The sequence below is a fragment of the Athene cunicularia genome, assembly GCF_003259725.1.
Source record: "Athene cunicularia isolate RWA chromosome 14 unlocalized genomic scaffold, athCun1 chr14_part2, whole genome shotgun sequence".
Lineage (NCBI taxonomy): Eukaryota > Metazoa > Chordata > Aves > Strigiformes > Strigidae > Athene > Athene cunicularia.
The window spans coordinates 545692-559976 of NW_020799119.1; the positions used below are offsets into that span (position 1 = coordinate 545692).

Sequence of the window (14285 nt, forward strand, 5' to 3'; positions counted from 1 at the left end):
CCGCCCGGGCGGGAGCCGGCGGGAGGGGCCGGTCCCCGGAGGGGCCGCGGCGTTTGCCCCAAAGCGATGTTTTCCCTGCGGAGCTGAGCTTTGACCTCCTGTGCGCGGTATTGTTTGCTCCTGCGGAGCTGGCAGCCCTTTGTAGCCGCCGATGTTTGTAGGCTGGGAGGGCGAGGAGGGCTTCCTCTTCTCGCTGCTGTAATTTAAACAACTTCTCAGGCTTAAGTGATGCAGCAGAATTGTTTTCCTTGAAGTACTTGAAAGGATTAAGCAGAGGTGGTGGTGTAGTAGCGAAGGAGCGCTGGCTTTGGTTATGCTCGGCTTGCCTCGCTGTCCCTGGGTAAACATATCATTTGATTACTTGGCAATCTGTGGTCTCCCCGTTTCCTCCTGACAAATCAACATATGGAGCTCAGTGTGTATCTTAACCCCGCTCCAGTTTTATTTTTTGCTTTGTGCTGCATTACTGTTGACATGGAAACCAACACCACTTTCTGTTCCAGAGAATTGGAAGCTAAAGCTACCAAAGAAGTTGAAAGAAAACTAAGCAGGTAAGATACTCATTTAAATTCAGTCCTACAGTTTAGAACGAGAGTTAGCCTTGGGCTAGAAATCATTGTGGGCTTTATCTGGATCTTTAATCTCATGTTAATTATAAGGGTAAAAAAAACCCCGAATTTAAAATGTCCTCTATCGCATGGAGAAATCTCTGCAATTTTAGTTAATTCTGTCGATTAAACGCCTTTTTAGCATTATTTCTTTTGCATAATCACAATATCAAGTTCTATAATAAAGTTTCTTTAATGGAGTAGGTTTTTGAAAATAAATACAACTTAACTTTTCTGTCCTAAGTTGTGGTACCTAACAGTAACTAAAAAAACTAATGAAGGATTTGTTTATTTTTTTCCTATGAAGTTCAGGCAAATATTGCTGGGAGGCAAGAAGTACTTGGTTTTGGCAAGAAACCTGCTTTGAACTCAAATAAACTGTATGTTGCCATATAACTCTTAGGTCCTTGCCTCTTTTTCCGTGAAGATTTAAAGGCAGTGAATTTCCCAATAGCAAGTTTTTATTTGAGAACTTTGTAGAATGGGCAGTTTCTTTTTTCAGTTGCTTAGCTCAAGAGTAACACTGAATGAAGAATTTTGTGCCAGTAATATACATCACTTTTGTATTTAAGAAGTTATTTCTTCTGCACCATTTATTTTTAGTACGGTGACTTTCTTGCAAATCTCTACCTCTTTCTGTTGTTTACATTCTTCGCTTTTGACTTTTGTCCTACTTTCTTTTTGTGTTCTTTTTCAATTTGACCTTAAGGGGACTTTTGCTAGCGAACTTTTAAAGGGGCCTCTGCTAGGGCCACTTGCAGTGTGCTGAAACCCTGAATAGAACTGACAGAATATTAGTTTCTGGTACCTTGCTTTTTTACTTGTTTACTGTGCCTACTCATTCTCCAGCTTCCAGACTGATTTGTGATTACACTGTGAAAACAGATTGGCTTTCCTCTGCTGTCAGTGTGTGTCTTTCTTTTTTTGGTAATATGCTTAAGCATGAACAATTTTTCCCATTTTGTTGTTGAAATACATAGAATATTTAAGATTCTTACCATATTGCTTTAAGAACACTTCCCATATTGCTTTTCAATACAACGTCAAGGTCATTTCTAAAGGGACTTGAAGAGAATGATTTCAAATTGTCACTCTTTAAGTAATCTGCAAAAGGTTCCGAAATGCTGTGTTAAAAAAAAAAATCATTAGTGTTCTGTGAAAGCACGCAGTGCATATTTGATGCCAGAAGCAATTTCTGAACTGTATTGTTTAGCCGGACAGAGTGCTAAGTTCAAAACGATATTCTGGTGCAAGTCTTAGCAAGTCAGTAAGTAGGTCTTCACATTTTTATGACCTTAGAGAGATCTCTTGTCACTCTCTGCCACCCCTGCCAGCGTGACAAGAAGTGAAAGTAAACTACAGAACTGCCTGAACTCGGTGCTTCCTGGGGGATGGGGACAGAGCAAGGTTCACTGAGTAAATTCTGATCCAGAATGGGTCTCTGTTTTCTGACACAGAGGTGTAGGTTTTAATAGTTTAAAAGATTCAGATCTGGTTTTAAGTTAACAGCAGTATACCAGCTGTTTTCAGAAACGTGTATTCTAAGTGGGTTATGTTTGGTGAGGGAGTTTTCATCACGTGAGCACGTAGCCTGATCAGACTCTGGCCTGCCTACTCTGGATAGGCCTGATTAATTGTTTTAGTGCTGTAGAACTCCACAGATAGCTCTCATTCTACCTCTAATGTCGTTGTTTATGATCTTACTAAATTTGCAGTAACCTAGTCAAATAGAGCAAATATTTCCTGGGAAAGGTAAATAGACCTATGCTACAGGTTTTCTTAATGTAAAATTGGATAGTGTACATACAGGCTGTAGACTCCATGGGATGTTGGCACGCCTTCATGTAAGTCACCTTTGGAGTTTATGCTTATAAATGAATGGGTAGCAAATCTTTTTTATTTTACTATGAATATTGGCTTAGACTGCAGGTTTGCGATAGGATAAGTATTACAGCTTTTGCTACAGCTTGCTTGTCCAGTTAGAGTGATGCCGTTTTAAACTCGGGATTAGCAATTTGGCTTGTTTGGCGTTTTGGAAAAGAATCTTCATTTGGTCTGTGTTTGCTTTCAAACACATACATGCCTGGTCCTATACAAATATTCCTGGTCCAAAAATAAGATTAGTGCATGATTTGCAACAGTAATTCACATAAATGTATTGCACACTGTATTGTTGCATAATGTTTCGAGTTAAATGTCACCTGTTCAGCCTACTGCTGAACAAGAACTGCCCATTATTAACTGGAGGAATGTAAGAGTTAAGTTTGGTTAAATTCAGGACCAGTAAAGATCACCATTTAGTTCCTCTGATTTAAGAAATAACTCTTTAATTCTGTTTGGTAAACAGGGCTTTCCTGCCTCATTTATGTGGAACTGAGAGAAGGTAAATATCTGAAATATGTTTACAATTTATTTTTCCGAACACAGGAGGTTGACTCTTCCCTCACAAGCATGCGAATTAGAGGGAAAAGTCACACACTGCTTTCATTCACCTGTGTGTCTGCCCCAGAGATTCCATCTGCATTGGTTGCAGACTGTCCATGTTCTGGGAGAGCAAAGGTTTTTTTTTTTTCTGACTAAGATCATGTGCCACCTCTAGATTTCATCCATGTATTCCACTAAGCTACTACTGTACAATTTTATTTTATTTTACTCTTCCATGTTAGAATATCATATTTCTGTGAGGCTTTCCTTATCTACTCTAGGGAAAAAAAAAAAGAGAGGGCTCAATGATAGTGGTGTGAAGAAACAGTGACAAATGTAGTCATTTCTGTTGATAATTAAGCACTTGATTTTCTGTTGGGTTTTGGGGGAGGTGGGGTTTTTTCCTGATAAACTTCTTACAGGAAGAGTTTATTGCAGAGAGCAGCATTCTATTCATACTTTTCAAGACCTTTAGAGATACTTAGGCAAAATTATGCATTCCTTTCTCCTCTACACACATTTTTCCAGGTCATGCATAATTCTCAGGTTATCCCCATAAGGTAACTTGCATTTACCATTTCTTTTTCTAGACTTAAAGCAAATCTGCTGTGAAATATACTTCTTGACTCTGTGTTAACAAAACTGAAAGTCTAGAATATGGGTGGTCTTACTGTTCAGATGCTGGGCTGGAACAGTTGTTTGGGTTTGTGCATCTGTTACAGATCTCCTATGCTACCAGTGTGATTATGGAGAAGCGGTTTCATCGATCTTCTCCAGTTCAGCGTTTGTTAAATGAAGACAGGGATTGTTTATTGTGGCTACTGAAGTCTTGTGTGTTTAGATGATAAACTTCTTGGGAAAGGGATTTGTCTTTTGTATGCTTATGTATCCGGGAACGTCTCAGACAAAACTTCAGGGCAGAACTGTAACACATTGTTCCAGGACTGGCATGTTTACAGTGCTTGTAGTTTGGATCACAGTTCTGTTGAGCCAGCTTCTGCACAGGGGAAACGGGAAGGATGAGTGTTCCAAGTAAGTGGTGGTGGTAGACATGGTAGGTAGAATTCTGTCGCTTCACTTTTAGGGTGATAATTTAAAAACTGAGGTATTTAAAAGCAAAAAAAAAAAAGTAGCTGACACACGTTTAATAATTAATTATTCATTGAAGTAATTGTTTCAATTTTTAGCTTGGCAGCACCTCTTCTATACGTTAATGGCTGGAAAGAATTAACACACATACATGACATCTGTAAATAAGTGTTTTTGTTTTGCTATCAGTGCCTGAGGCTTTCTTTGCTCCTGTGTAATATGCTGAGTGGTGTTAGTTGCCAGAGCATTTCCATTTAAGGCACTGGTGGGTTTTGTTGGGTTTTTTCGTTAACTTCTAAGTACTGGTTTCTATTCCATAAACTTGAAGAGTGCTCCTTTTGGTGTAGTAAGGTATTTTGTGGAAAGGAATAAAGGACTTGGAGGATCCATTTTTAATCAAAATACACATTTTATAATTGATTCTTGCATAATGCTGGCTTAGTAGAAAAGCTAGCGGTTTGTTTGTTGTTTTTTTTTTTTTTAGAAACTGAGACATAATTTTTATTGGCAGTTGTATCTAATTGCATAACTTCAAAAAATTTAAAGATTAGGGAACTCGTAGGCCACAATACAGAAAAATTGTTAAAGTCTCAGCAGTATGTTTGAAAGTCTGTGCAGGATATCAGACGTAGATTGAATACGTAGTGTGTTCACACACGCGTTTACTGTCTTTGCAGAATTGTAAAAGATCTTTCAATTCCAGGTACTTAAATGTAGTTATCTGGCAGTGTTCCACCTGTAGCACTGCAGGCTAATTTATAACTAGAAGAAAAGCAAATGGTGGAAAGGGCTTATTTGTTTGCTCATTTTTCCACAAATTTATTTTATATATTCGTCACTGGAAATTTTAGAGTGGTTTCAAAAGGCACTGTGTCTAATTGCTTCTAATTCTTTCTTTTATGTTTACTCCATGTAGTAAATGGGTAGGAGGTAAACATCCCTGAGCAGCTAAGGCAGAAGCTGGTGGTTGGGTGCAGCAGCCGGTGTGTTACCAGTGTCTCCTGCCTCCCGCGTCAGTCCGTAGGCTGAGCCATGCGCGTCCTCCCGAGCAGCGGCCTGGTGAACAGCTCTTGACCTGCAGTTAGTGACACGGGGCCGGGGAGAGCCTGGCTGGTTGTTAACTGGTCTCCTTTGCCCAGCGGGCAGGTGCCCCCCTGCGTGACCCCCTGCCTGGTGTCGGGGCCATCGCAGTGACCCGGAAAGCCCGGATTTGATGTGCCTGGGGGAGCCCCCTGCCCAGCCTCGCCCCTGCTGGCTGTGGTTGCTGGTGATGGCATCAGCCTCTTTCTAAATGTGCGAGCACCATCTTGTGGGGCAGCGGGAGGGAAAGGAGGCTCGGCAGTGGGGTTGGGAGCTCCCTGCCCGGCTGCGGAGCGTCCTGAGCAGTGCTGGCATCCCCTGCGGCGGCGGCGGAGGAGCGCAGAGAGTCGGGGAGCCCAGCGAGCGGCCCTCAGCGGCGCGGGCACCCCGCTCCGGGGCACTGCCCACAGCACCCGCTGGCCACCTGCTTTATTGCAGCGTTGAGACTTGCTGTGTGCGGGTAATAAATGCTTTCGCTCAGAGAGAAATACTGAGTTCAAATCAGAATAATGCAGTGCTCTGTCTTAGATCTTAATTTGTGCCAGAATTCTTCTCGTACCCGCAATTTCCTCAGTGAGGTGACTAGAATTGTAGTTTGATTGTGGCATAACGTGTTTCCCTTTCACATATTATAACAGCACAGATAGCATGCTGCACAAACATTAATTACTGCATCTTCCAGGGCAGATACGGGTATGCTTGGTTCTCCTGTTCCACAGCATAAGAATAGAGGTTAAATAAGTCTATTTCAGCCCGGATATTTTGACAATGCCAAGCTGAAGCTTTTGAAATCATAGATTAATAGAACTTTTTAAAAATAATAACTAAAATACAATTTGATATAAATATTACCTGAAATGTTCAGATTTTGCCAGCTTTTTTCCGGTTCACAAACCAAGTAACAAATTGAGCCATACAAAAATAAAATTAGAACAGTCAAAACTTAAGACAAAGAAGTAGTAATGAGTGCTGGCTGTAGAAGTAAGAATGTAGCTGTTCTTCTCTTAATGACAAGTGATTGTGATAATGATGAAGTGAGAGACTTCATATCAAAAATCACCCAGAATCGCAAGGCACGTTCTGTCTTGACAAAGAGATAACTGTCCTAGAAGCTTAAAACATGCTTTTTTTTTTTTTTCCTGGCTTAATTGAGGAAAGTGTTTTGGTAATTTATTGGGTTTTTTCTTCTTATACAAACAAGAATTGTGCTGAGGTACACAATTAGAGGAAATAAATAAATAATAGTAAATATTTATCTGGCACTCAATCTGTTTAAAATTATGCAGATAATAGTGGCTTCTGTGTTTATGTTCAGAGCCATCAAATGGGTAGTCTCTCCTGAGATCAAGATCTGTTTTCATTTGGTTTCACTTGAAAATAAAGCACCTTTCAAGTCAAGCTATTTAAACTCGAAGGCCTTTGCTCCGGTCTCAGATGTGAATTTCGTGGGTATTTTATTTTCAGTTCATCAGAACTGAAAAATAAGGTTTGCATTTCTGCTAAGACCATTTAACCTTGAGCAAGCTAATCCAATTATATAGGAGGAAAAGGAAATTCCCTGTACGTGTGTGTTAGTGAAAATTGGATGGCTGATCGGGGAAATAATAGAGGTCTGTTTATATATTCATGTTGTGAATCCGAATTCTCAGTCGTTGCTTTTCACTTGGCCAGCTGACGGACCAAGCGTGCTGCTACAAACACTGCGCTGTACAAGGTCGGTGGATCAGATCTACCCAGGTGTAGGGAAAAGCCCAGCAAAACAACTTGTTCATTTTCTGCTTTTGTCTTGTTACTGTGAGACTGGATTCCTACGGTATTTCTTGTTATGTGCTGTGAAGTAACATGAAGCTGCTGATAGTTTGTACACAAAAAATAATAGGGCAGGAATAGGTAGCTATTAAAGTCTAAGATGATAAATGGGAAATAGTACGTAACACTTCTGTTTCTCACGGAGTAGCATTAAAAATGTAGCTTGTTGGTTATATGTTCTAATGGGTGTTGGAATCTGATGCATAAATACTCTCATTTGCTGTCTGTTGAGAGGGCTGTGTATGAATGTGTTAGAAAGAATAAAGGAAATTTTTGCTTTCAGCTGTCAGAGATGGAAATTGAGGAGTTCTCCTTTAGACTGTGATGACTTAATAGGGAAATCTGAATTTGTATTTCAGGCTTATGTTTATGTAAGAGGGTAGAGGGAATAGGACTACCTTGAAAGAGTCGGTTTTCAGTGAAGAACAGAGGCAGTAAGGGCTTCACTGTCCTTATTTAATTGTACAGTGGGTTAGTTTTGCTTTCCAGTCACTGAGATTTAACATTATAATGGTAATCTAATATTCTTTTAAAAACTTGTCATGAACTGTATAGGTGGGTGATTTCAGGGGTCACCTAGGGTCCTGATACTAATCCTAGGGGGGTCTTAAGGTGTTCTAAACTGGCTTTGTAATCTAAAATCAGTTTTTTTTAAATACATGAAAATAGAATGATCACAGCGTCATAATTTAGGAGTTGGATTGTTCCTGTGTGGAAACAAAAAAAGGTGCTCTGGTAGAATATTCCAGAGATATTGGTATATTGTTTGTTAGCATCTGTATTCTAAAAATGAAATGTAATCTTGTTGATTTAGCTGTAGCAGGATTGATGTTTTTTTTCTTTTTCTCTGTGACAATACTGTTTTGCATTCTGCTTTAAAGCGCTATAGCTTTCTTCTAAAAGCTGGATGATTTTTCAGTTAATGTAGTTTTTGTGTGACACACTGAAATTTGTTATACAAAACAAGTTGCTAGTGGCTTTCTTAACTCTTAGAATCCTTCTCAGGTTATTAGAAATCCTGTGAAAAGCCTTTTGTTCCAGTAACGTGCCATCCTGCAGTGTTGACTCTTCCCATGTCAGGTGTTCAGCCGGTGCCCGTAACTGCGGTGGCAGTCGGGAGGGAGCCGGGCTCTTTCCCCGGGGCCCCCCAGCCTAGCAGAGGCAGGTTTCAGCCTGGTTGCTGGTGTCTCCCAGCAGCAGCTCCCAGGTGCCGGGGGTAAGGTCTCGCAGCTCATCCCGTCTCGCGCTGACGTGCACAGCCAGTGCTGGGCACCCCAGAAAGGAGCGACCAGAACAGGCTGATGGTTGCTTCGGAACGATTGCTCTGGATCACAGCTTGCTCCCCCTTGGACCTAAGCAGCCTTCAGCGCAGGGGACGTCATGGGAAGGCGACAGGAGTTCGTGCTGCACAGCCCGCTTGTGACAGTGCTTGTTCCTGGGGTGAGCCGGGGCCCTGCTCGTGGAACCTGAGCGTGACCTGGCGCTTCTGGGAGGCGTGATGCACAGAGGCAGCGAGATGGTGAGAGGAGAAGGGCTGCAGGCACAACGCTTCCTGCCCAGGGGAGGAAAATATGGTACTTGGCCTTCTCAGTTGGGCTAGAGGTGTCTCATTCTCAGTGGTACTTCAGGAAGTGCTGTATTCCTGAATAGCGCGTCGGTGGCGACTCTCTGCAGAAGTCAGCTGTAAACAGATCGTATCTTCTATCCAGCATGAACTGGGATAGATAGAAGCTATTTTTTTCTAGACTGATTTCAGACCCACACGCTTCTTGTATTGTTTACCAATTCCAATTGCCTGTTAAAAATTGGACTATTCCAAATTAACTCAAAAGTGAGGGTCAGTGTTACCAGCTTCAGTTTGGTTACAGATGCTCAGGATGCAAGACAGTGAGGGACAAAACTGCCAAATGTGTCACCCTTATGGGGCACAGATGTCACTGCAGGTTAATTGTTACCTCAAACTTGCAAAGCATCCAAGGAATTGTTTTAAATGAAACTGGCCAACTGAAATTGTTTTATGTAGTTACGTGACTAACCTCTTAGTTGTCTGTGAAACAATTTTTGAGGCCTAATTGCAAATGCAAGATTGCTTTTTGCAGTAAGACAGTCCTCAGTGAATCTTGCAGCCAGGTAAGACTGTGCTAAAATGCAGAAGAGCCATGATGTGTTTGATGATTTGATTTGTCTTACAGTGCACCTAAAATACAGAGGGGTCTCAGAAATAACATTTTTAGGGTGGTTTTTTTATTTTTTATATCAATACATCAGAAGCAATTATTTTAAAGAAGAAATAAGTAATGCTTGTTCTCTGTTAGAAGAAAATCTTGAAAGACAATTTGATTTGTGGAAACTTTTTAGAGCAGTGGTCTGTCTGTAGCACGTTACTGTATGTGTAGGGTGGAAAGAATACTGGTATTGTTTGGCTGCTCATTGTCAAAGCTGCTGCAGCTCTACGCTGGGAAATACCTGCAGCGTCAGACTGCTTTTGTGAACACATGCAGCGTGAGTTGACGGGTACTTGTAACTGTCACCCTAAAAGTGGTAGAGGAGAAAAGAAATGCTGGATATACAATAAATCAGTGTTATTCCAATAGAAGGGAGCACTGGGAAGAGAAGCAAGTAGAGGATGAAATCGGATTTGCAGTGAGAACAAAGATCTTGGCAAGTAGGGATGAAAAACAATTTCTGTTTATATTAGTTGCTCTGCAGATACATGTAGCCAAGCTCCAAAGGTTTTCTGTTTACAGAGAGAAATCAGAGAATATACTTGTGATTAAATAAAGAAATACTTGTTAATTTTGTGAATATAAAACTTTCCTCCCTCCAGACAAATTGATTTTTGCCATCTAGATAAAGTATAACTGTTGTCTGGCAGTATTAATAGAGAAAACTGCTTCAGTTACCCAAAATGCAATCATATGATTTTTTTTTTGTGTGTGTGTGTCTTGTGTTAATAGCCTCGGAAGTTTCTGTGCCCTATAAATATTTTAAATATTGCTGGCTTTTTTTTTCCACAGTCAATGTCATGTGAAAATACTACCTTATCTCTTTTTGTTTGGAACTAATATTAATAGTAGCCAAGTGGCCACAAGCTTTGAACTTTAAATGGAAGTGTCGTTACTACGGCATTGTCCTTACTGGGAGGAGAACCACTTTCAACATCTTGCTGAAGAATCTGACAGTGGGACGGAAGAACAGTTTTAAAGTTTAAAGGTAGAACTCAAATGGGCAGCAAGAACGTTGCCGCATCCCGTTCCAAGTGTCGCGGAAGTTAGGACTTGTCTGAAGGATGCGGTTTGCCCAGTGAGAGGGTAGGTGTGCGGTGGGGCTGGTGGTGAGATTCAGGGCGTCAGAGGGATGTGTGGTGGATATACTCTTTAGAAAGAGATCTGGAAAAACATTTTCAACCTATCTTTTTTAATTTCATCCACCTGGCTATATGGTCAGGGCTTGTGGACCAAAACTTTACAAGTTTTCGAACTTGGAAGCATTCCTGACCCTGAAAGAGCAAAGAAGACTCTTGCAAGTAGGCTTTCTAGTTCATAAAAATGCTTTATTCTCCAAATCTCAACCTTTGAAGTAACTGAATATTAGTATGTTCCCCCTCTCTCTGCCTAACAAAACCAAACTGCTGCCACTGTTTTATTTTTATGTTCAGCTTTATTGTTACTTTCTAAACTTCAGAATCCTTCTTTCTGTGAGCAATTGTTTTTGTTCCCATGTATGAAACAACTGACTGATCTTCTGTTGCACATTCCGTGTTGTCACAAGCGCTTTTTGCACCATTAGCCCAAAGGCTTTTTTGTCTGCTTGTTGCCACGGTCTCTTCTGTCAGTTGTGTTTGTGTGTTCATTCTCATCAAGAATCACTGCATCTCTCCAAGCATGGCCTTAAAGGAAAGTTTATTTTTGTTATCTTGAAATTTGTATCAGATGTTAATTCCTACTGACCCTCATAGCTTGCAAGTGTGCTTGCATGTTGTCAGTTCTTTCTGCTTTTTATCCTCTCCATGTTCTCCCTTTTGTCTTGCCTTTGCTGAAGTCAGTCTGTTGTTAAACAACATAGTCTGGAAAGTGGTGTTGCTGCTGTGTGTTCTGTTCTAGCGCGTGAAATGTATTAAGTGAATTTAAACTAATGTAAGAGGTTTTGTTTTGACTTTTGAAAAGTTACAGTTCTGTCACTCGACTGAGGTTCTGTAAAACTGCCCTGCTGTTGAAAGCTCTGGTCTGACCGTGCTCTTCCGTTGATGTTCCTTCTAGTTCATGTGTCCTTTACATCAGCAGTCCCATCCGTGCAGACGCAGCCAGCTATCTCGCTGCTCAGGCAGGAAAACGTGTGCATGTGGGTTGTTTCTTGGCCGAGGTGGTGGTGTCTAAGATCAGTGGGCTGATGCCGATTCCTCCCTGGCTGGCTAGGCACCGTGTTGATGCCAGAGGGGGTGCCTGGCTGGGGAGGGGCCCGTTGCTTGGCTTGTGTGAGCGTGGTCAAACCCTGGGCTGGGTCAGGGCCGGTGGCGAGTGCCAGTGGGCAGCTGGGGTGTGAGAGCTCAGTTGTACAAATTCACAGTAGCAGGTAGAGATTCACTAACTTCTGAATTTACGCTGGCTTCTGAGTCATATTAATGTCTAAGCCTTCACTGTATGTTTTGGAAAAAAGAGAAAATCTTAACATGTAGCCTGACACTGCATCTGCTCTTGAAGTTTTGTCACTTGTGATTTGCAGTGAAAGTACATAGTCCCTATAGAAATATTATCCAATTAGAAGTAAAATTCCCCAGTTCCTTTTGTGTCACTGTGAAATAATTGTTCTAAAATGAATCTAAGTGTGTACAGATTATATTTTGGGAGAGTTAATTACAAACTGTGTGGTTCAGGGATTTAGTGCAAGAAGAGGAAGAACAGTTGATGGAAGAAAGGAAAAAGAGAAAAGAAGACAAGAAGAAGAAGGAAGCTGCTCAAAAAAAGGTATGTTGAACACTAAAAAATACAAACCTGTGCTTATGGGTTACTTTTGTTTCATCACTAGTAACTCTGGTTTAGCTGTTGCTATTCAGAAGTGTTTTCTTTTTGATTTGATGTTTTAAGCTTTAAATGTACTGCCTTACTTAGTGTTAACTGACACACTGAACATCTTCACTGGCTTTGTGTACAGTTTCTTCAGAGACTAAATAATCTTCTGAGATGACCATTCTTTTTCCTGATTGTCACTTGAAGTGGTTTAAAGTTTAAAAACTTCCTCAGTGTCAGTTCATTTATTATTAGAACACAATTATATTTTTTTAAGGTAGCGGCTTTCAGCTGTATCCTTACTTTACCTTCTTATCCTTAAGTATCGAGATACATGTCATAAAACAATTTGTATTAGGGAAGGTGGATAAAAATGGTATCTTGGGATAGAAGCATCACAGAAATGCTTGTAGACACTTGAGAATTCCTGTTTACTGTCAATGTATTAATCACAGCCATTGAGTCTAAATATTGACTCTAAGCTTGAGAGGAGCTTGTAAATCTGTTTTTAAAAACATGTTCATTTCAGTTGGTTTGCTAAGCGGTGGTAGCAGAGTGAACCTGCTTGGCAGTTTTTCTTTGATTCCATTGACTAATGCTAGGTATTTATTATACAGTCGAAAAATCAGTAGTCAGCTCTCCCTTTTTGTTGGCCTAAATAAAGGTGTTCGTTGCACACCTGTACAAAGTCAGGTATCTTGCAGCAAATCCAAGTGAAACAGTACTGGAGCGATACTCCTTGAAGAGGTATTTGCTCGTATTTCAGAATGAGAAGTTCTTTTCAATAGCTGAACAGCAAAGCTGCATAATAATTTTTGGACCTCAATTATAAATTTATAACTCATTTTCCTCTTGGAATTCTTTTTTAATCAGAAGTTGTAACAGGAAAAGGAACTGGTTTACTTGCAGATTTTGAATCTTCTAAATAAATGATTCTTCATAGCTGACTTTCTCCTCAAAAAATTTAGTTTTTTCATGAGTTTGAAAGGCATGCTTTAGAGTGAGATTTGTAGAAGAAATAAAAGCATAAATATGGCCAGACCTTTGCCTGAAATGGAAAGGTTTGCTTATGCGTTCTGCTGCTGTGGAGCACCTTCTAGACTGTTCTTCAGAGTAAGGAAATGTTGAGTGTGGGGACTTAATTTATCAGGAATTTAAGCAGCTTCTGTGGACAAAGGAGTGTGATGCCACAGTGTGTTCCTGGAGAAGCTTAAACTTGTTCTAGATTAAAGAGAATATACCTCTGAAGAACCATGGTCACAAACAACTGCCAGTTAACTTAGCTCTTAAAAAAAAAAAAAAAAAGTCCTAGTACAGACATGGCTTGATTCTAGATTAAAATGAGGATTTGTTAATATAGGTCACAAGGAAGGGAGAATCCCTTTTCTGTGAGTAGTTTCAGGTTGGCCAAAATTGCTCCTTCTGTTTTTTAAGCTACCTTTGGTTTTGATCTCATAAGAACATACTGTTTTGTGTTATCAACTATAGGGTCTCTAGCAAAACCTTTAAAGCATTTAACTGTGCACCAAGTACTGATATATTTTGGAAGTCCCTAGCTAAAATATGTTCCATTTTTTTAGAGAATAGCACCTCAGTATAAAAAGCATCCAGAAGCCTTGTCCTGCGTTCTTTCTCTTTGGGTGCTGTGAATAGCTAGAAACAGCAAGAAAAACTGAAAAATTCTAAGTTTTCTTGTTTTCCTCTTCATGGGCCAAGTGCCAAGGTAATGAATTGATTTTTAATTCAAGTCACAACTGGGCAGGGGGTGAGATTACAAGCTCGTCAGAGTAAGCTCTAGGCATGGCAAGAACTGAAGAGTCATCATGTAATCATGCTGTGGAAGGAAAAACTAACGCTTGGGGTTTATATATACTGTATTTTTTTAACAATCGGAACTCAAAGGAGCAGTAGAGGAGCAGCTGTGATCACAGTGATATGACACTTAGGGGAGGTTTGTTCTGTGCTTGCACCCCGACGCCGAGCAGCTTCCGCGGGACATCAGCGGTTGCATTCCACTTCCTCTCTGCAACAGTGTAAAAACGTGTTTTGAACACGTCGTTCAGAGCCAGCTGCTCTACATACAGCATCCTGGCGTTCCCAGTGCGTACGGAACTTCCCAAGCCTTCAAAATAATTTTTTTCGCAGAGTTGTTGAACAGAGAGCTTGATGAGAAGCTGTGGTGTTATAGAGTGGCCTCAAATATGGCAGCTTTGGAAGATGAGGGTCAGCGCTATGGGGGGAGTCAGTGTAGTGGGGATAAGTGGGCAAA

The 14285-nt window shown here is 40.7% G+C and overlaps 1 protein-coding gene across 7 annotated transcripts in view; it reads left to right on the plus strand.

Moving 5' to 3' along the window:
• The first annotated feature begins 388 nt into the window (after positions 1-388).
• The window catches only part of TNRC6A (trinucleotide repeat containing 6A), a 49915-nt gene continuing 36018 nt past the window's right edge, over positions 389-14285 (plus strand). For 2 of the 7 annotated variants that reach the window (XM_026859408.1, XM_026859411.1), the window contains exon 1: positions 10662-11974. In XM_026859408.1, coding sequence (XP_026715209.1) covers positions 11915-11974 — 60 coding nt within the window. In that variant the 5' untranslated portion in view covers positions 10662-11914. Of the gene's footprint in view, positions 552-2955; positions 2992-10658; positions 11975-14285 lie in introns of those variants that run through there. The other 5 variants (XM_026859405.1, XM_026859406.1, XM_026859407.1 and 2 more) reach the window with 5 other exon arrangements.